General features: G+C 39.9%; 2 protein-coding genes across 11 annotated transcripts in view; one reads left to right on the forward strand and one right to left on the reverse strand.

The window, feature by feature from the left end:
• Positions 1–5,792, reverse strand: part of ints1 (integrator complex subunit 1) — an 18,650-nt gene extending 12,858 nt beyond the window's left edge. For 4 of the 6 annotated variants that reach the window (XM_042393626.1, XM_042393625.1, XM_042393624.1 and 1 more), the window contains exons 1-19: positions 5,671–5,792; positions 5,167–5,287; positions 4,788–5,078; positions 4,483–4,679; positions 3,980–4,117; positions 3,711–3,870; positions 3,505–3,610; positions 3,155–3,341; positions 2,664–2,809; positions 2,425–2,566; positions 2,067–2,243; positions 1,862–1,970; positions 1,650–1,770; positions 1,468–1,545; positions 1,229–1,386; positions 840–936; positions 660–751; positions 494–554; positions 209–406 (exon numbers count right to left, since the gene is read on the reverse strand). In XM_042393626.1, the coding sequence (XP_042249560.1) occupies positions 209–406; positions 494–554; positions 660–751; positions 840–936; positions 1,229–1,386; positions 1,468–1,545; positions 1,650–1,770; positions 1,862–1,970; positions 2,067–2,243; positions 2,425–2,566; positions 2,664–2,809; positions 3,155–3,341; positions 3,505–3,610; positions 3,711–3,870; positions 3,980–4,117; positions 4,483–4,679; positions 4,788–5,078; positions 5,167–5,221 (2,513 nt within the window). In that variant the 5' untranslated portion in view covers positions 5,222–5,287; positions 5,671–5,792. Of the gene's footprint in view, positions 1–208; positions 407–493; positions 555–659; positions 752–839; positions 937–1,228; positions 1,387–1,467; positions 1,546–1,649; positions 1,771–1,861; positions 1,971–2,066; positions 2,244–2,424; positions 2,567–2,663; positions 2,810–3,154; positions 3,342–3,504; positions 3,611–3,710; positions 3,871–3,979; positions 4,118–4,482; positions 4,680–4,787; positions 5,079–5,166; positions 5,288–5,634 lie in introns of all 6 variants that reach the window. The other 2 variants (XM_042393622.1, XM_042393623.1) reach the window with 2 other exon arrangements.
• mafk (v-maf avian musculoaponeurotic fibrosarcoma oncogene homolog K) lies at positions 5,050–20,512 on the forward strand. Of its 5 annotated transcripts, none has more exons than XM_042393633.1 (3): positions 5,050–5,102; positions 17,896–17,974; positions 18,063–20,512. In XM_042393633.1, exons 2-3 carry the CDS (start codon positions 17,930–17,932, stop codon positions 18,498–18,500), a joined length of 483 nt encoding a protein of 160 aa, XP_042249567.1. In that variant the 5' UTR covers positions 5,050–5,102; positions 17,896–17,929; the 3' UTR covers positions 18,501–20,512. The 5 variants fall into 5 exon arrangements, with proteins under 5 accessions (XP_042249567.1, XP_042249565.1, XP_042249564.1 ...); XM_042393631.1 differs by lacking the exon at positions 5,050–5,102 and adding an exon at positions 10,892–10,974; XM_042393630.1 differs by lacking the exon at positions 5,050–5,102 and adding an exon at positions 11,245–11,489.
• Positions 20,513–22,238: the final 1,726 nt, after the last annotated feature.

Genomic DNA, 22,238 nt, shown 5'->3' on the forward strand with positions numbered 1-22,238 from the left:
AATAATACAGTGGGCAGGCCTGGCGAAATGCTTACTGTTTAAAGCCTTGTATAATGCTGTGACTATCATGACAAAGAGAAACAAAATGATCAGTGTTGAAAATGTTGCACATTTTTCTAGTAAGTGATTTCTGATTTAATAAATGTACCACAATAGAATAAACTTGAGTTAAATCATGCGCATAAAGTAGTTCCACTTGGTCTCTTACTGTGGGTCCAGGCTGGTAAGCTGAGACAACAACAAGCTGTTGCTCTCTGTGATGGTCTGTTTGGTGGAAGCAGCTGCCAAGTGGCTCTCAAAAGCCAGGATCTCTTGTTTCTCCCTCTGAGAGATCTGCAGCTCGCGGTTGATCATCTCCGTCTTTGTGTCCTCGTCGGCAACGGTGCAAGGCGGGAAGGTATAGTTACTGTGGAATCATAGAGGCATGTGTGTGTTAGTCGTTCAGCATCATCGACATGAAATCATTTAATTATAAATGGTAATTTTCACCTACTTTGTCATAACCATCTCCATGAGCATTTTCAGTGTAGGATAACCATCCCAGGCAGCCAAGCCTACAGAAAGAAATGTCAGATAATATACCATATTTATAGAAATTATTAAAATACATAGAACTTAGCATATAGTCTTGTGTATGCAGCATAGAATTTTGATTGTACCTATTTTCTGTGGATTAAACGCAGCCACCACGAGCAACAAGAGCCATGCCTTCCAATAAAGCGTGGATATGGCCAAATTTGGTGGTTGGTACCTTAAACATTAAGAGTCATTTGTTATTTTAGACTGTAAACTGTGTAGCCTGTAAGTGTTTTGCAAGCCAGTAAAGACGTTTGTAGTACCCTGCGGGCAGCTGAATGTTCTCTGGGTGGTGGTATGTACACAGATTCAGCACTGCATCAATGAGTTGGATCCTCTCCACTTTCAGGACCTCCAGATCTGTTTAACAAGAAACAGTCAGTCAAGCTTTAAACTGATATGCCAAGAAATATTCAAATTATAACAATTAAGACCACATTTTCCTTTGTTCATTCTTTTCCTAACAGTCATTTTCCCGACTTGTAAGGATAAAAAGTAAATAAATAGTTGGCCCTTCGTAAGACTTACACTGGCTGTTCATTAAACTGAAACACATGTGTTTACCAAATGTCCAAATATTCTGCCACAGGGTAATATACACAGCTTTAACTTTGATCATAAACAGTTACAGCCTAAGTGGATCTTCACACACCATCAGACTGAACTCCAGCAGCCCTCTTAACCAGGTGATCTGCCAGCTCCATGGCATCGGCCGGGCCCAGAGGCAAATCACGTGACAGCCCGATCACCAGGATGCGCATCAGCGTGTCCTCCAACAGAGGCACCTCAGAACAGAGGCGAAGGAAGAAACTGAGGAATGAAAAAAAAAAATCAGCTTAGCAAAGTCACAGTGGTAGATAGAGTCATAAGAAAATGTGGAGGAAGACTCACTTTCTGTCACTCTCAGGAGGCCAGTTGTCCCACTTGTAATATGTCTCAGGTTGCTCTGTGAAAAGCACTTTGTGAAGGCTGCGGACACGGGAGAGATCCGATAAATCATTCATAATATAGCTGAAAACACAGCTTGTGTAGTCTGAACAATGCAAACTGTTAAAATAAACACAGATACATACCAGTGGACGTAGTCTTTTGCACCAACTTTGCTGATGGTTGGAACCACAGTGTGAAGCCACCACACAGCGTCTCTCTGTATGGCAGCTATCTGGTTCTGAAACGATCTGAGGACCTCCAGATCTGAAGCAAACCAGATACACGTTGAAGGAAAATCTAATCACGCTTACAAGGACTAATAAATATGCCATTAGAACAAATAATCATCGCTCACTCTTCTTCTCTCCTTTGTCCCATGCGATGCCAGCTTCTTTGACCTGAGCAGTGATGCCCAACATCATGGAGACGGTCAGCAAATCTGTCACCTGGATAACAAAACGTTCCTACGGGAGAGACGAGGATAAACGGTTTCAGAGTCTAAATACGGTGAGACTGCGGCTGAAAAGAGGAAGGATTGAGGGATTTTCATATGCATTTACTTTGAACTCCATGTCCACATAGCTGGCCTCCTTTCTCTCTTGCATTAAACCGAAGCAGAAAGACTGGAAGTTAATCTCATGCTTGGTCTGTTTGATGATCTCCCTCAGCAATGCCCGGGAGGCGCGGAGGTAATCATCTTTATTGGTTAGCAAGTCTTGGAACACCATCGCCAAGAACTAGAAACACAAAGAGACGGGAGGGGTGTTAATTTAGAAAAGACAATGCAAGCACAGAATTTCATAGCCAAAAAATGAAAAAAGACACAAATGAGCATCTTTCCAAGATGCTACTGTTTTAAAAAGTAACATTACTTACAAATGTATCTGATTTAACAATTGAAAAGGAAAAAAAAAACACCTTTGGAGCTTGCTCTGGGCTGTGCTGCAGCACTGTGTGTAGGACTTGCATGTTGTTGGGATTCCTGGCATTGGACAGCTCATTGAAGATCACAAGCTTCACCATAGTAGCCAGGTTGTCTCTGTGTGCATTGAGCAGCTCCCTAGAGATTTACAGCCAAAGCAACAGTTAGTGTAAACCAGTGAGTAAACAAAAAGATAGAGGTAAAAAAAAAAAAAAGAGAGAGAGACTCCACAGACCTGACACAGAGCATGTAGTGGTTGAGAAGGACTTTAGGTTTGAGGCGGATCTTGATCAGGTTGGAGATCACCTCCATGTCATCAGATCCGTGTGTGTTGCAGTTCATACACAAAGACATGAGGAGGTCTTGAGCTGGTCGAGTCAACTGTACACACAAAAACAAAGGAGTGAGTTAATACTTATCAATTACAAGAATCGAAATGCATGATCATTTTACATTTATCACAAAAAAACTGCACGTGTGGCAGTAGCACAGGGGTAGAAGAAGATATTGGCACCACTGAATTAAGTATACTCCTTTTTGAAAATACTGCCTATATAATGATGCCACTGTTATGCAACATATTGTGATAGTATTGTATCAATAATTATGTAATTCACTCCCAAAAATGCAGCACTTTAATACAGACAGAAAATAAAACCAGTGAGATATGTGAAATTCAGTACTGCAGATGTTGGCGTATTCCAGGATATGTGTTAGACCTGTCACCTTTGGGTTCTGGAGCCACATCTCCAGCCTCTGCACAGCCATGAGCCGTGCCTCTTTGTAGCCACATGTGGCTGTAAGCAGACGCAGAAGATTTCGAGACACGTTGTCCATCGGCTGCCTGCGGTTTAACTGATCCCTGAGGACGTCGAGCACATAGTCTTCCACGCTCTCTGCTAGTTCCTCATACCTACAGTACGCCAGAGGGTGAGACAAAAGACATAATGGTCCAGGAAGTCAGTACAGTTTTTGCAAGAATCATTAAAAATAATTTATTTGTCATGAGTTAATATCAAAATCTTATCATCTAGAAAAAAAAAAGTGACGTAATGTAATTGTACATTGTAGCATACCTGGGCATAACCTGCCCATCATCCTCAGGGCTGAGTTTCTCTTCTGCTATCAGCAGTTCAGTTTGGCTGTCGTCCTCATCAGGGGTTGAGGGGTGAGGGCTGCTACCTAAAATAACAAACATAAAAACACAAAAGCAGCATTACCAATCAGCACTTGTTTCTCGCATCAGCAAAACAAGCCAGTGCGTTTTCTCAATGTACTGTACCTGCGCTGAGATCTCCACCAGAACGGCCTGTGTCAGCCTGCAGAAGCATACTTTTAGGGGGCATCTTTGTGCCAAAAGCAGTCTGGATGTTATCGACAAAATTCTTACAGTGAGAGCTGTCTACCCAGATTCTTTCCCCCAGAGAGTCCTCAATGTACACCTGAAAAGAAATATTGGATTAACATATTGTAAAAAAAGAGTTCATACATATCTAAATTAAAACAATGAAAAAGGAATGTAAAAATCTGGAGTTATTAGGAGATTCTCACTTTGACAAAGATCTCTGGCCAGTTTTCGTCCTCCTCATAAGCTGCCATTAGCAAGTTGCATGCAAGAACAGACACCAGGCTGTTGCCCTTCGCTTTAAAGTTGATAGAAGCATCTCGACGCAGGAGGCTGCACAACGCCTTGTGATCAAAAATGTTTCAGTTAAAACATAAGTTAGTATATTATACAGTTACACAGAAAAAGACTCAAGAAAGAGAAAAATGTGTGAATAAACCACCATTAAAAGACTGAAGTCAAAGGATCAGTTGATGTAGATTAAACTATCAAAAATCATCATAAAAAAAACATAGGCTATCTATGTGCATACATTTTTTTCATGACTTTTTTCAATTTTCATCATATACAAAATCTACCCCCATTTTTTGTACTTTTGCTATAAAAACTAGTAAGGACTGAAGAAAAATATATATTATAACATTATAATTGGTCCCTGGGTTATTTTTCCCTCTAAGCATACATATTACAGCATACACAGAAGTCTTACCTCAATAATTCCTTCAGTAGCAAAAACGTTGGGTTTGATTTTGGCCAGAAACATAAGGCTGAGATACAGTGTGATGTCAGGTTTGGCTCTGTTTAATTTGAGTTGTTTCACTGCTCCACACAGCAGTCCCTCGATGCGATCATCATTTCCTTCTGACTCTGCAGCCTCAATCTCATCCAGCAGCACTGCTGGTGACACTGCCATAAAAAAGAGAACATGTAAAATATACAGCACAAGGTTTGTAGCATCTTGAAGTCAGTGTTTTAAAACTTGTCACATAAATAGACATAAACCCAATGACTTACCTTCAATAGGTACCACTGATGGCTCCTTGATCGAGGGTGATATTGCCCTCTTGTCCACAGCTGCAACATCAGCAAGTCGTCCCAGGGCACTGACTGGAGGGGTGGTGGAGAGTTTGGGCCGCTTGGCGAGGCTGGACAGACCCGATGAGGAGGGCAGAGTGGAGGTCGTCTCTCTCTTACGGTCAGCAGGTAAACCTGTGGCTGCTGGCTTTAGGAGGACAGCAGGGGCTTTGGGTTCTCCACCCTGACTCTTTGATCCAAGGGCGATGAAATCTCCTGGTGGAGGGTGCCCTGGGAAAAGCATCACAGTAACTAGTGAGTTTTTTCTGCTTAACTACAGTCAAACAGCATTTACATAACACTGGGATTGGCATCATACCTGATGGTTTTGCAGCACTGGGGCGCCTGAGAGTTGTCGGCTTTGGACGATTCATCTTGAACTTAAGTGGCAAAAGTCAACACCAAATTCACAGCAGGTTGAGCATGTGTCATTGCCTAGTCTGTGTATGAGACAAACATAAGAGAAACACACTATTAGCTAACGTAATAGCTAAGACAACCAAATGGCTACAGATAAGTTAACATTATCTAGCTAGCTAACGTTAGCTAGTTAGGGCCAATAAGACACAATAACTAACCACCTAACTTATGAAAAAACATTAGCGTTATCGACCGACACTTCAGTAACAAAAAGACTCAGTCTTAGCTTACAGACTTATACTTGTGCTATAGTATATAGTGGACAAAACATGCTAAGCTAACGACAACAAATACGGCTAAAGCTTCATGTTCATATGTAGCTGTTGGCAACTTTAGATAGATTAACAGTGTCAGGTGTTTGCAGTACCTACAAATGACTTAATATGAATCCAAAATGGCTCACTTGTTTTAATCGGTTTCATAAAACTGGTCGTTGTTAGCCCACAATATGCACAATATGAACGTTAGCCGAGTCAAAGCTAAACAAGCTGAACGGTAGATTCTTCTTCTCTGTATTAAATATGTTCGCTAACAAACATTAAAGCTCATACCGCCACCTAGCGCCAGTTGGTGACAGCGGGTGACGTCATCGTTTGATACTACTCAGCTTTTTAATTTTTTTTTTTTTTTAAACTTTTTTATATATGTAAAATTTGCCCATTGATAAAACCAGCGGAACAAAGAAAATTAAATCTTGTTACATTCAAAACGCCAAAAAAAAAAAATCTTTATCCTCTAGTTGTAACCTATGATTCACAGCTCATAAAATGCTCCACCTAACACACACTCATGATTAAAAATGCATGTTAATGAACTCAGCTCCACGAATTTCAAGGCAGACACACTCATATCAAGCTATAAAGCTAATTTTAAGCTATAATTAAACTGGGGTATCTGTGCACTGTGATTACAATAAAGCTTTCAAAGCAAAGAGCCGTTAAATCAATCTTTACATAATAGTCTACGACCATAACTGAACAAAAACAGTAACGACATTGCAATACCAAAGGTTTGTCAGCAGATGTCACCATTTTGCATCAAATTCTTTTTGCCATCTCAGTCATCAATGTTATCACAGTCACAGTCTTTATTTCTGTGCATTGTGCTTACAACAGCCTCAGACTGGTCCAATATTGTGCCTGAAATGAGAAAAATCATCCCTGCTTTCCTGCAGCCAAATCCTCTTTCTTATTTAGTTTTGGGCTTACAGTACAGCATACTTCCATAGATAATCAGACTTCAGTCATTAGCTGTTTTCTAGCTGGATAAAGTAAAAGAACAAAAAGAAGGGGAATTAGATTATACATGAAGGTAAGTTTTTACAGTGACATCTTTATATGTCTGTTTATATTTCTATGTCTTCATTATAGTACAGTATATTCACTTTGATGCCTAGAAAAGCAAACTAGACAAATTCCACTACTCTAACACAGGGTGGCAGCAGTCTCCACTCTACTACACTACAATGTCCCCATTTCTTAAATCTACAATGTGCATGTGTATTCTCACTAGAATAGAATTTTATCATTTGTATCAATATATAAACATTTATGAAAACCTAACAAAAAAAAAGCTTGATCTAAACAGAAATTATCAGCCCTGATAAGAGTACAGCTTTTAGATCTATCATAGACCACACACCTGAAAAGGGTCAGCACCAAGACAAAATAAGAATAACTTTATCATAACTCTGCACAATTCAGCACTGATAACACCGAACAACACAGCGACCGCAGAGCGTACCTTCAGATCAAAGCCGAAAGGGAACAAGACGCAGATTTCCTCAGTCTCATGTCATTAGGCAAGTTGTAAATCTGAAACTACATGATTATGAGTCAGACGCTAACATCATGTAGACGCAGTGATTTCTGAGGAATCATAGTATGCAATCTTTCACCATTACCACTTGAAAAATGTTAATGTCTCGAGGAAAACACAGTTGGAACATCAAAGCTTTGCCACCCTCAATAATGTCCATATTTAGTCCCGCCCATGGTCAGTGGCGGTGATTTGTTCATTCCTTGAACATTGCTAAGCCCTGAATAGACTATCAAACATAGAAACAGGCCACTCTCTCCCTGACTGTGTTTAACAGAAATGCTGGCTGCACTGTTTTATGTCCCCAAAAACCAACATTTTGGTTTTGCTGATCAAATTGTTTTCACTATGGTGAAGTTATAAGAGGATCCTACAGCACTTAGTGAATATCAGGCTGCCATGGCCTGCTACAGCTGCTGCTGCCACCACTACTACTGTAACTTCACCATGTTCATTTCCATGCAGCTTTAACCTGCCAGCTGGTTACGTAAAGTGTTTTCATATGAAACACATTTTGGTGAAGTCAGTGGAATGTTCAGTCAATGTTCCAAATTAAATCTTGTGTCATATGGGAAGTCTGCAAAAACAATTCTTCTTACTTTTGAAATTACATACGGCCCATGCTGTGCCAGAGGCAGCTGTCTAATGTGTCAGGCATTTTCAGTCAGCTATTCCTGAACAATGCAAAAACATTCGGAGGAAGAAAACGTGATAACATTTCATGTTTGTTTTTAGTAAGGGGTTTTTTTGTATCCAAATCTAATTTATTTGGCTCATTGTTAATGCTATTACTTCAGTTTGAAAAATACGTGTGGTCAAAATCAGCCTTTCACTCACAAGGAGGGAAAAAAATGATCTTCTACAACAGGGGGCCTCTTTGTGCCAGATCAGATTTCTGAGTTCAACAGTCTGAGTCAGAAAGAAGCAAGATTAGGGACTCAATGTTACTTCCTGTAATCCAAAACTGCCTGTAAGTACCTGGACCCCACAGCTCGCTTGATCTGACAAAAACCCTTACAAGTCTGCCGCACATGGTTCTCTGTTTTTGTTTTGTTGGACTCAGCGGGTGTATTTCAGGTCATCTATGTACACTGTTGCCAGATGGACAGTAATTGGGTGGTATGGCATTGACTGAGCAGCTGGATGCCTGACTGATCTAAAATATCACTGGTGGTCCTGCAGAGACTTTGACCAATTTTGTTTCTCTTTGTCTGACTGCCGGAAAATTCTGCGGGGAACAGATAACATATACACACGATTTAGTCCTACAGTCTTGTTTATGATGTTTTTCTTTTTGTTTATATTGTATATTTTCTGTACTGTATCCTGTAGCCATCTCATCTCATCTAATCTCACCCTTTCTGATCTCTTATTTTATGTAATCTCATTTAATCAAATGTATTCTCATCACATTTTATCTCTATTGTAATGTAATGTAATCTATTCTCATCTCTGATTTGATGTAATTTAATTGCATCTATATCTATCTACTGTGTATCTAACATAATCTAATGTTACTCTCATCAAATCTCATTCCACGTCACCAAACACGTCACTAATCTCATCTCATCCTATCTCATCTAATCTCATTTTTTAATTTAATGTAATATAATCTCATTTTATCTCCAATATAACCTCATGTCATCTGATCTCATCCAATTGCATCTAATCTCACTTCTCATCTAATGAAATCTAATCTCATTCTCATCTGGTCTCATCTCATGTAATTATATGTAATCTCTATTGTAATCTAACATAATCCAAACTCATCTCATTTCATTTCATTTCATCCAATCTCATCTCTAATCTACTGTTATGCAATCTCATCTCAAATCTGTTATAATTTAATGTAATCCCATCTAATTCTATCTCATCACATTTTATCTATAATATAATGTAATCCAATTTTATCTCATTTCATCTCATTTCCTCTAAAAATTCAGCTTGTTATATTACCTCGAAATAGAATTCACTCCCCTACAAAGCCCTACATTTTATCCAAAAAAATAAAAATAAAGCAGATTAGCACCTGGATGGATATGGAACATTAACAAATAACCAAACACATGAACAAAACAACCAACAAGCACAGCCAAATAGCATAATTTGGCGAGTTACCTTGGCAGCCAAAATGGATACCAAACAAATGCTGCAACATAAAAACATTATCTAAGTTAGAAACATCTGGAGGCTGTATAATACAGTAGCCCCTCTTTGCATCTGAGCATCAAATGATGCCTGACTTTAACTCATTACAGGAAGGCTACACAAAGAAAATGGTGTGTTGTTGCTTGTGGTCAACATCATGGGGCCACAAAGCAGGTTACTCATCTGATGAAGTTTATGTTCTTTTTACTCGAAACATGCTCCAGTGCAGATGAAAGTATCAGGCTCACCATCTCTCTCTCTCTCTCGTAAAGCAATTAATTCCACATGTGGTTCAGAGGAAGAAGTTGATCTGTTGAGTCACTAACCTTAAAGCATGACAGTCATCAAAATCAACACCAACATGCATATCTGGCACACGTTCTAGGAAGAGGAGATGGATTCTAAGGAGTTAGTCACTTTTTGCTGGAAGTGGGCTTTTGTGACTTGTATGAGGGAGTGGTCCACTTGTGACTCAGAATATTCAATATTCAACGTCTTTTGCCTAACGTCAATGCTTTGGAAAAACAGCAAAAGTACACACAATAAAGAGACCAACTGTTCTACCTTTTTTTTTTTTTTTTTTCTTTTGGACTAGTCACACTGGAAAAAAAATTCTAACTTAACATTTTATGTCATTCACAAGTTACATTTTATCTAAAGGCCAGAATTGCATCATGCATATGATCCAATGTGTATGCTATATTTGTATGTCTGTGTTTCCCCTTTTGTCTCTCCAGTGGCTAAACATAGCACCATTAAACAGAAACCATCATGGAAAAAAACTGACTCCTCAAAAATGAAGCTGAATTTGGCCTGAAATGGGCAATTAAAAAGCTTGAACTTTTAAACCATAAGTCCTACAGTGACTAAGTTCACGTTGTTGTTTGTCTACATAACTGGTTAACGGACCATTACAGTTCATTATGATGGAATTTCTGATAACTTGTATTTTTTAAGAAGGTATTTCATTTTTTTTTTTTTCAGTGTTTATTTCATTTGCACAAATCTTGCCTCCAACAACTGCTGGGTTTAATAATGGATGTGACTCTTTGTGAAACTGAGCATATTTCACATCTAATTTCATCAGCCCTGCTACACAGGACATCCAGATGTAGATGGTTAACTTTTCCATGCATGTGTTATGAGGGTGATGACATCTGTGATCTATACTGGTTGTTTAATTCTGAGACAGGGTTTTGCATTTCTGTAAATTCCATAAACACAACATGCCAAGGATGGAATATTTTATAATAAAAAATCTACCTCAGACAACATGTGCAAGAAATGTGAGTATTCCACATAAACATTTCAGTCTTTAAATATCTGATCCAACTCATATTGGTCCAGTCAGCAGAAGGAAAAAAAAAAAACTGGAAAAGTGACTTTTCCTCTTCTTTTTAGCCTTGTTTGAACTGTGCAGCCCACAGTGTTTATAGTGTAAACACACTGCATCTGTTTTTAACAGGCACCATAGTCTGAAGCAACCTCAAGAGCTTCTGATATCTAACAAACGAACAGGGAAACCCATATGAAAGTGTGCAGTCCTTAAAAGGCTCCTGACTTCACATATTTACATTCAGTACTTAATTACCCAGAATAACCTGTGACGTTACTGGCAGCAGTGCAGTTAAAATAAGAGAAATCCTGTGACTGCTGGGCTACTACACCGCATACTTTCCTCAGGAATGGAATGCTGCTGCTCCCAAGTCAGACGAAGGGAGGAGGTCGCTGCTTTTTCTCAGTTAATGCACATTTTTGAATACCTTGTAGTTCAGACCTGATCATAGAGCCTGCTTATGGGAGGGAGGGGAGGGGGGTCATTAGCCAGAGAGAGAGAGGTGATTCATTTTGCAACTGAAGCTTTTATTGAGTATTTCCTTCTCGGCTAATATTGGCAACATCTACTGACTTTGTACAGATTCGTTTTGTAAAGTAAGCAAAAGCAGTCGCCAGCAGTATCTATTTTCTATTTATGGCTCCCCCCGCCCGGCCCCCCTTCCCAGACTGACGTCAGCAGAAAGTTATTTTCATGAATGGAGGGGGCGGTCACGAGGAATTGGTGACGTGAGTGCTTGCGGAAGCAGAGCGTGGAATGTTGGTACATTGTTGTTGTTTTGTAGTTAATTTAGTACGAGGATACACCGCTGCCCGTCTGCTAGACGCTTTCTACCAACTGTGTCAAGTTACTTCGTCGCCTGTATCGGAAACCTACTCCGCCAGTTTTTACGCATTCCGGTTCCACAGACATCCACAGAGGTGAGGTTGTTGTTTTTTTTTTTTTCTTTTTTTTTGGGAAGATGTTTTGACATTCCTTTCTAAATTGCTCAAGTTCTCACGGTGACATATCGGCGCATGCAGACAGGCTTATGTTGATCACACTCGTCCTTCACGTAGGATAACTTTTGATGTTTTGGTTATGGAAGCTGATGTTGACTGCTTTTTAGATTGTTTCAGTCGTGCGGACACGTGTTGTGTTGGAGTAACTTAACACAATACCCTCCCAAAAAGTGGCTCAGAGCTTGATATATTCGCTTATAGCCTAGGAAGTGGGGAGAAACTGGTAAAAAATTGTTTTTAAAAAATTGTTATTTTGTTTCTACTTTCTACTTTCTGTTTTGCCGGATTGCAGCCATTTGAATCAGCCTGGTAATTTTAAAAATGTATTGAAATTGGTTAATTGTAAGCAACTCCTTTAAAATGATAATAGTTTTGGCAGTCTTTGATGAGCACAGAAAACGTGAAAATGTAGGCATATTTAGAACATTTAATGAGAAGATAAAAATAAAAATTACGCATTTTTTGCCGAATGTTGTTATTACTATGCGCCACAAAACCACATATATTATAAGACATAGTGGTTTTAGTTTGTCTGGGTTTGTTTATAGACTACTCTTGTCACTGGAGTGAGCTTTCGGGGAAAATGGAAGTGAAATAGACTGACCTGCCTGTTGAAACTCATATCAAATATTTTTACATCCCCTTTCATTCTTGGGCTTGTCAATATAGGCTTTAATATATGCTACAACAACACAAAATATCAGCCTACTTTTGACATTGGGGGGGGGGGGGGGGGGAACACGTGGTCTGCATTTTAGACATGTGGGACAAAGGGCACGATGTGAAGTTAGACCACCAGCGCTGGCCGGCCTACACAGGAGAAACAAGCAGTCACTAAAGAGCAGGAGGAGCGCATATTTCCACAAACAATAAATCACTCCTGAAGAAGAAAAACCTTTATCTTATCTCTCTATTTAGCTATCATGAACATTTATCATTTCACGACTTGGTTAAAGATAACTGTGTCTTGAAAGCACAATAGAATAAGTAAAAAAAAAAAAGAAAAGCTTTTTTATAAATAGTTATCTAATAATAACACATTTTTACCAGAAAAATCCAACCCATCGACTTTTTGTTTGCAACTACATCACTGGATATTATGTATCAGCCCTTTGTCTTTTATTGAATAACTTGGACTTGTGACCTTTTTAAGGCCATTGGTATGAATATATGGAAAATATTTGTCTTTGAGTAATTCGTTCCATTAAGATGGTCACAGATTTGTGTCTGGGAGGCTTTTTTGAATCACTGTCGTTTTCTGGTGGGTGCACAGTGTCTGCTACTTAGAGAGGGAGTGGGAGTGGGTGCACTCCTCTGTCATGAGGTTAACATGTGGTTCAATCAACAAAGTGATGAAGTCCTCTTTGGATGCAGAAGTAAACGGGTGGCTGACTCATTTCACCAGCAGCAATAGTCTGACAGTGACAAAGCAGTCCAGGAGAAATTCCCCCGATGACACAGGATATAGTTTAACTGTCACCAGTTATATACTATTTCTCATTTTGTTGGTCAGCGGTGATGGATGAAAAGAGGCATAAATGCAAAACGATTTTGTGGTGGAGTATTGTGAAAGTGAAATAGTTGTGGTTAGTGATGCGATGACTCACAGGGAACACGTTGGCTATGATGTGTTTTGCTCTTCTTACTGGAAAAAAGATGTCGACTTTTGCTTATTGACTCTGGAAGCAAGGGATTTTATACACAGCTGAACATGCCAAACTGAGTGTATACAGGCAATAACAGATGAATGTGTGAACAGGCCTGTGGTGCATCCATCCAAAGTGACTCCCTGACAGTTATATAGAGTCTGACTGCCCACTCTGCCACCCACAATGATTTGCATCCTGCTTTTCTGTCAGAATGACTGGATCTCAGTCCTGCTGCTCTCGCCTCAATATGGTCAGAGGTGTGGCAAGTGTAGAGTTTACTCATTTATTTATTTTGTGGGACTGTGTTATTGGGATTTCCTTGTTGGGGCTGACTTGCTGATTCAAAGATCTTTTTCCTTGGCAACTTCCTGATTCCACTGTGACTCAAATTACATGTTGGCAGCAATACAAACAAACACGTTATGGGTCTGCAACATTCAAAATGCATGCTTTGCTGTCACATCTCGGCTGTTCTTGTGCCAGTGCCTCAGCTAGTTGTTTTGAAAGAGAAGCATGCAATCTGGATCAAACAAGAACTGGGTGATTGTGAACATTATTCTAAACAGAGGAGCCTTGCTTTGTTTTGGTATGTCTCATTTGGAGATGAGAGATGTCATGTAATATATGCTCTTTTTCTTGGAAGCAGAATATCAATATTTCTCCTATTATCCACATATTATTGGTATTAAAAGGGAGGACAGGCAGGTCCTTATTTTTTTGCATTCTTGTCATTTCTTTGAATCCCAGCGTCCCTAATCTTTGCTCAGATATTCGGCGAGTTCTCCTCCCTTTCCGCGGAAAAGTTCCGGTGGTCATGCCAACCATTTCCAAGGTTCTCTGTACTTTTCCTTCCTCTCCGCGAAACAACGGGATTTTCCAGGAAACGTCAGATCGGGAGGGTGTGATTCCCTGCCGCTGGTCGTCGCTTTTACCAGTAAACAGCATGACTCACTGCTCAGCTATGCTCTCCATTTCCTTCACATAATATCCCACCAAATGTGCTGCGCTGGAGAAAGAGCAGAGTGCAGTGCGCCCCATGCAGTCTGTAGAAAAACCTCTCCACCTCCCTGAGAAAAATGCAAGAAAAGCAAGAGCTTTCACAGAGAAGCGTATCTGGCTGTCAAGGGCAGCGACAAGTCTACCTTCTGCTTAACCTTTACCTAAAGTGAAACAAATAGAAAAGAAAAACAGAGAGTCCAGACAAGCCAACTCTGCATTTATCACAAGAGCATGAGCGCATAAGTCTTTGATATGCTGTTTATTTTAGGAGAAGGCTGGGCCCCTCAGTTACCTGCTGTAACTGGAGCATTGCCTTGAACTTGACCAGATGCCTGACATTAAAAACATAAAGATGTGGCATCAGTGAACAAATGGTACAAAAGTTTTGTACAAATGGCACAAAACTGACTTTGTCGACTTGTGCCATGTAGAATTCAGTCTTCTCTTGGTTCTGTGTTTTTCAAGACTTATGAAAAAATACCTTGAAATGATCAAAAATAGCCCTGAAAGAGTCAGTTCATCAAAGCAATGTGTACACCCACTGTAGCAGGTTAACCAGAAAACATTCTGCTTTCCACAAATGGGACACCAGCTTAATAACAACCATGAAATGTGTGTAAAGTGTTTGTAATTGACAGTTAGTTAGTCACAGAGTTACTCTCATTTCATTCCTCGTGTTTCTTATCTGCATCTTTGTGACAGTTTATTAGTCAAGCTTTGTTATAAATGAGTTATTGCATTGTTGCTGAGTAAGTAGTACATGTTTGAGCAATGAAACATTATCTGCTGTATGAGAATAGTAATAAAGTAAAATGAAAGATTTTGTTGACAATGTCTCTTACAAAGAAAAGTGTTTGGACTCCCGACTTCCACACGTGTGCACACAGGCTGTGTTTGATTTGTTTGGGCAAGTGAAAGACGTGAGACACTTCTGAATTCCAGACATTTTGTGAATTTTGTTGCCGCTGTTTTACAAGTGGGATCATATGAACTCCACCCCCATAGCTGAGTGCATCGCAGGACATATTCAGACTGCATGTTCCCTCTCCAGTGAAGATTTGCATGTGTGCATGTGAGGGTTTGCACATGTGTGTTCACTCAGGAATGTGGTTTTGTTCTCTACCCGCCATCTGTGGCTTTTCTTTGAGGTATTTTCCCAGACTCCCTTACTTAGTGTTGTGAAAAACCTAATAGGAGCTGGTTCTTAACTACACTGAGAGGCCATAATTTGTTGTGAAATATGCCTGTCACGTCTGTGTGGCAAAATAACAAAGGGTGGATTCGGCATAATGTAATAAAATTGCTGTTTTTCCTCTTAAGAAACTTGGGCATCTTGATTGGGAAAACCTTGTCCCTCTGCTGGTTGCAAAAACATAAGCACATGCCTAAAGAATTTCAAGGAAACAATCTGGACTCTTGGTTCAAGCTGGAGGCCTCTTGTATAAAGAGAGGGAGGCCCCACACCACTTTTCCATGATCTTTGCAAGGAATATACCAAGGGACCCCCGCTGACGCAATACCACTCAAATTAGGCGTTTTAGGCCAACTTGCTGTCGAGGAATGTTACATATTAGCTCTTCATCTTTATTTGATGCCTCTGAAATCACAGTTATGCAATTCTTTACTCCCCGTATTGCAAAATGAATGAAGGACATCAGAGACCGTAAACAGGAGTTTGTGTGGTACTGGGTTTAGCTGTTTGGTGTATTTGTCGTCTGTTTCTTCATTTTTTTTTTTTTTTTTTTTCCAAGTGAGGATTCTTTGAGGTTCATCTGTTTTTGACAAAAACACCAAAATGCATTCTGTAGACTGTGATGTTGAATTTAATCCATTATAAGAACAATGACCATGTTTGGTTTCCATTAAAGACAAAAGGGAGCACAATTATTTTCACTCAGCATCAGCAAATCAACAATTGCCTGTATTAGTAATATTTATGCCCGTAGAATGCGAAAAAAAGATAAACATCTCGAAAAGAACAACCACACCCAGATTATTTTCCTCTCTGAAAGCTGCAGCTAACAGAACTGCAAAGAATATTTGCCCTCTTACTGAGGTATCACTTATCGCAAGCTCACTTAAATTGTTTAGTTGGCAGAAATTTGTGTCAGCACTGTGGGCTAAATATATCCACCAGAGTTAAATAAGGGCATAGAGCAGCTCAGGAAAGCCCAGTGTAAGAGGATCCAACCAGCGAGACACAGCCCTAAATCGATAGAGTACATTGTCTCATAGCAAAAATACACCAGTGACTATAAAGGAAACTATTTCTCTGTGACACTCTATCTTCAGGAATGTTCCACATGCGTATCTGCTGCCCTGTAAAGTTCAGCATAACTGTAAATGTTATGCTGATGTGATGGTCTGTTTTAATGTCTGTGATTAGGAGGCAGAGTGGTGTGGACTGACTGAAAGAAAAAAAAATCATGAGACTGCATGAAGGGGAAGCAACAGGATAAAGAGGAAGATCATTACCAAATTGAGGAATTTTGTACATGAGTTGCATTTAAGTTACCGGCACAAGTTAGCTGGGGTATGTGCCTCTTATTTGTACTATGTATAGGCTCTGTTGCGGTTATGAATGAGCCTTGTTTACCCTTTTGGTGACCATGTGACTCACACTCCCACGCCCATTTGCAGGGCGTTTCCATGGCAGCAGTCGAGCATGGAACAGTGCACTAGTCAGCCTGGTCTGCAGGTCCTGAAATGGAGCCTTGGGGGATGTGTGCCTCTCACAGGATCACAGCTCAGCGCTCTTCGCTTTTTTTGGCCATGGCAGCAGTCTGGAAAGCATGTGCTTCACTGTAATGAGCGTAGGGAGGCTTTTTCTAAAAACTGCCCTGGCAAAAATCGCCTAGGCAGAGAGCTCAAATGCAAAGTTCTAAGAAGAGAGGGAGAGAGGTTGCCTGTTTCTAATCTCGCCTGGTCTAGTGAACTACATTGCCAGGGCCCTCCTCCTGTTCACGAGTAAACATATAGGTGCTCCCCAATGCTGGTGTTTAATGGGGTCATGCTGCCCTCTGCTGGCATCTGTGGCACTAACACAAATATTGACACATGACGTCACTGTGGAATGTTGTTGTGACGTCTGTACAGTGAATTTATAGGGGTGAGTGCCAATATAGATGTCATTTTAGCTCCCATAGCACACCCAGTGCCTACACTACACAGTAATATGCAGAGGTGGAAGAGGTATTCACATCTGTTACTTAGGTAAAGGCATCAATACAAGAATTTAAAAATACTGCATTGTAAGTAAAAGTCCTGTATTCTTGAGTACAGAAGTGTTGTTAGCGAAATATACTGGAAGTATCAGAAGTAATAATACTCATTATGCAGCAGAAAGGCTCCTCTATGTGTGTGTGTTTGTGTGTGTGTGTGTGTGATTTATTATTACAAATTACATTACTGGATTATTACTAACTTGTGCATTTACATGTAAGTAGCATTTGAATGTCATAGCTGGTTGAAAGGGAGTTAATTTGAAACAATGCATAGTATTTTATAAAAATGATCATATGTTTTGTGTGTAAAATTTAGAAAAATCAATCTTTAATGTAGTGGGGTAGAAGTATAAAGTAGTATTAAATGGAAATACTCAAGTAAAGTTCAGTACTTGAGCAAATGTGTACACTAAAATGCCTTGTTTCACTTTTTTTTTTCTTTTCACTTCTCAGTGTGTCTTCTGCGAGATTCTGGCCGGTTGTCTGCATGCAGGGAATGACGACTAATTTCAAGACGAGCAAAGCTTTAAAGGTAAGCGTGAGATGCATGGACTCAACATCCAGATGTTGGTGCTGCTGGTGCTGTTCTTCATCCATTGCTCATGTCTCATGTCCCGCAGGTCAAGAAGGAGGCGGGCGAGAATGCCCCGGCGCTCAGCGATGATGAGCTGGTGGCAATGTCTGTGCGGGAGCTCAACCAGCACCTGCGTGGGCTGACCAAGGAGGACGTCGTGCGGTTGAAGCAACGGCGACGGACCCTGAAAAACCGGGGCTACGCCGCCAGCTGCCGCATCAAACGCGTCACCCAGAAGGAGGAGCTGGAGAGACAAAAGACAGAGCTGCAGCAGGAGGTGGACAAGCTGGCCCGCGAGAATGCCAGCATGAGGTTGGAATTGGATGCCCTCCGAGCCAAGTATGAGGCCCTGCAGTGTTTTGCCCGGACTGTGACCCGCGGGCCCCTCTCGCCGGGAAAGGTGGCCACCACCAGCGTCATCACCATTGTCAAGTCCGCCAACCACAACAACTCCAGCCCAACCCCGTTTTCAGCTCCCTCCTAGTGTTGACAGGACTGGGCTCTCCTTCTCCTGCCTGGTCCTTCCCGGTTCTGACCCAGCCTGAACCCACTCATCCTGTACTGAGAGGAAGCTCAGTAGTTAGACTGGGGGATGGAATGGGGTGGCAAGCTCTATGTGATGTTATGCTGCATTCACAACTCTGTCTCCCTCCTTCTGTCTCTATCACACAATCTACATTGTCTGTGCACTGTGCAAACCTGGCTCCCCGACCCCCAGCACCGGCAGGGTATTGGGCCTCTGTGACCTCCATGACTGATTAGCAGAGATTTGCTTTTACTCCAGTGTGGAAAAAAGTATTTGACATGCCTCACTGTGGCAGCACTGGCCTGGGACAGCTCTTATGCTTAACGCTATTAAGCATAAAACACGAGAGATTTAAGTAGTACGTATGTGACAGTAAAGCTATCTGTAAAGCCGATGCCAAATCCCATTTTCTTTCTGTAAAAGTACATATTTACAAGTGTCTCAATGTAAATTGAGCCTTTGAAACTGTTGCCTTAAAAGGATCTATGAGTGATCCATCAAAATGATTTTCTAATCCTCAGATGCGGTTTAACACATTGAGGTGTTATCTTTCCAGTTTTGAGGTCAGGTGGACACCTCTTCACAGCCACAGTCACCAGTGGTCCCTAACCAGATGCCTTTAAGTGCCAGCCAAACACAACACCAGATGTTTTCACTGATAAGTTTCTTTTTTGGAAGGTCTGAACAGTAAAAATCACCTGGTGTGGTGTTTGGTTGGAGTGAAAACCTGCATACATGTAGCTCTCTTTGGCCGTTTGTGATGCAGTGTACTATGCAGTTGATAACTGACCCATTTTTCGCTAAAAGGCTCCACTAGTGACATGCTATTGTTTATATTTCAGTCTTGGTTATGGAAAGATTTACTTGGTGTGTCAAAATGTCAAATAGAGTATTTGCCAGTGAACAGCAGTCAGTACACTCAGTAATGACTTCTATACATACAATGATTGTGGCCTAATTTGGTAGTTTTGAAGTAACATTTTCAATTTGTGTTTGAAAACTTTAAAGCCTCCATTAGACCTGAAGTCTTTGCTGGAATATATTGACTCCCCTTCTAAAATACTATTAAGGAGGATAGTTTGTGCCTTTTTCTCTTCTATTGGCAACTGCACAAATATAAATCTACCTAGTCTTTGTGTCAGGTGGATCAGTTTTTTTTTAAAAAAAAGGCATTTCCACGGCATCTTAACGTTTTATGTCATGATAGCTTATCCATTGAAAGCTTGACTTGTGTAAGTATTTGGGCAGAAAAGCTGTTCAGTTTGTCAGGTGGTGCTGAAAAGCGTTTGTCTAAAAAAAACTTATTTCAGTCCCTTTTTTGTAGTTATCCATGTTGTTGATGACATAGGAAGCAGTTGGGAATATGTTGCTATCTTTGTAGTCCCTTTTGACTCAACAAATTATTCAAATTTCTATTTCAGAAATTTCAAAATACAAAACTATACTTAGACTTGAATTGGTACACTACAATTTGAGCTCGGAAGGTTTTGAGCCAGATTCGTTTGGCTTCAGTTGTAATATTGCCCAGTGTCTCTCATTATATAGCACTTATGGGGAAACTGTAAATTTACAGTATAAAAGAAAAAAGATACAGTAAGAATTCACAGGGCTAACAGAAGCTATTGTTGCATTTCTGAAGTTACTTGGGCTTAATTGCACGATGATTGAGTGTGGTGTGACCACTTACTGCAAGGTCAAGCTTAATGTAACTAAGTATGGCACACTTTCTGATATGTATACCGCAGCACTTATTGGGTTATGTTTTGCCTCTTTCTTTTATATATGCCACTCTTTGGTAGGTAATCCATATTGGATATAGTGAAAATGAGAGAGGTCCTTACAAGTGAAATGCAATTCAGCTTACTTCCTGTATATTACAGACTCGGTTTTCACTTTTATCATGAGAGAAGAAATGTTAAAGCTCCCACTGCCTCCTCCGTTGTCACTTTACATTGAGAACTCCGTCCAAATAGAAATCATTCCTACTGCTGGGTCACGAGAAGTGCTGCTGCCGGTGTTGGTAACTCTGAAACAGTAGCTATTTACCTTGCTTTTGACACACTCTTCTGCAAGAGAACTCCTGACGCCCATCTCTAGAAACAGTGGTGTCATGACAACTAAATGCAGTAAACACCTTGCTCCTGTTGTTGCGTTTTGAGATATTTAAATATGTTCATTCACTTGAAATCAAGCCGTTCTTACCGAGGATCCATTCCTAATTTGGAGTGAAGTCAATAGAGATTGTTCATGTCAGGATTTTCTCTTGGCTAAGAGGACATGACTGTTCTTCCCCTGTTCCATAGCTGCAAAGAACAGTATGGGGAACTTTGCTGCTGTACAACCTGCTGTGATTTTTAAGCAGGGGCATTGCTGTGTTCTTACTCTAATTTTGTATTTTCACTTGGTTTCTATGTTGATACATCCTATGTTCCCTTTCTGATACTTAGTTTTATATGCATATACAGTATATAAATATATATATATAAATATATATATTACATATTTTTCTATATTTATGTTACTATCCTGGGAGTGGTGTGATTATGTAATCATTCTTTGAAGTCCAATTATGTTGATGCTGACCTTTTTCTGAAACAGATGTACCCACATTTACAATGAGAAAACTATTCTCATAACTTAAGGCTTTTTATGTGAGTATTTATGCCCCATGAATAGTTCTTCTCAGCACATTTACTATTTGTCTAATCCACAAATTGGGCAGACAGTGACTAAGGTTACATACAGGCTGCGGCTAATTATCTCTAATGGTAAAGAATTAACTGCTAAGAAACACAGAAATGACATTCAGACTGCTGGTTCACATTGTTAGTGGACAGCAAATGTGCATCTATCCTATTTTACTTTATTTCACAGATTTAAATGTGATGAAGTGAGAAGTTGCAAGTGAAACTATGCAAAGGAAGTTCACAAATTTGACATAATTTCTGGATCATTTAACGCAAAGTTTACTTTAGCACAGAAATCAAAGTACATCATTCAACAGAGGAGAACATTGGTCTGATGTGATCAGACTTACAATAATTACCAAATGTTCAATTCTCTGTTTGGCTCCATTAGTTGAAGAGTTAATTAAAATAAGAGAAAATGAGCTCTTAAAATGGAGTATTAACCTGCTTGTAAAGCTAGTCTGTTATTGTGGACTTAAAGACTGATTTGACATACTTTTCTAGAGGATCCAATTTATTTAGTTGACAGTTTCAAATAATGATGATGATGATGATGGTAATTTTTGGCTTTTGTAACCGCTAAGAAACCTTACCTGAAAATAATTCCAAAGCTGCTAAAGACTGTCCATCCAGACTTGTATTGTTTTAAGTTCTGCTGAAAGCCTGTGTGAAGATTGAGGCAGAGAAATATAAAAATGCATATTACATGTTTACATAAGTCAATTTTCAGCACATTAGGGTTACAAGACATTGAAGACAACACTGCTTAAAGTGTTCTCTCACAAACCTTTTAAAACATTACAGTGACCTCTTGTGGTAAAAGCTTCAAAACCAAATGCTGTAAAATGAAGCATTGTTTAATTTTAGTACCTATTTACTGTATTTGGATATAAGGTGAATGCTTTTTTTTTTTAGCAGCACACCTTAAAAATAATACAAAAATGGATAAATTTCTGTGCCATGCCATAATAACAGACAAACCTCTCTCCAGGTGAATTAAGTACTTTAT

The sequence above is a fragment of the Thunnus maccoyii genome, chromosome 18 (genome assembly GCF_910596095.1).
Source record: "Thunnus maccoyii chromosome 18, fThuMac1.1, whole genome shotgun sequence".
Lineage (NCBI taxonomy): Eukaryota > Metazoa > Chordata > Actinopteri > Scombriformes > Scombridae > Thunnus > Thunnus maccoyii.

What these genes read in the sequence shown, in the direction of transcription:
- mafk (XM_042393630.1), top strand. Translation starts at nt 11,326, where the DNA reads ATGTTGGTACATTGTTGTTGTTTTGTAGTTAATTTAGTACGAGGATAC. An exon ending in TTCCACAGACATCCACAGAG is followed by an intron (nt 11,490 to 17,895) that starts GTGAGGTTGTTG and finishes TTCACTTCTCAG; the next exon opens with TGTGTCTTCTGCGAGATTCT. An exon ending in AGACGAGCAAAGCTTTAAAG is followed by an intron (nt 17,975 to 18,062) that starts GTAAGCGTGAGA and finishes CATGTCCCGCAG; the next exon opens with GTCAAGAAGGAGGCGGGCGA.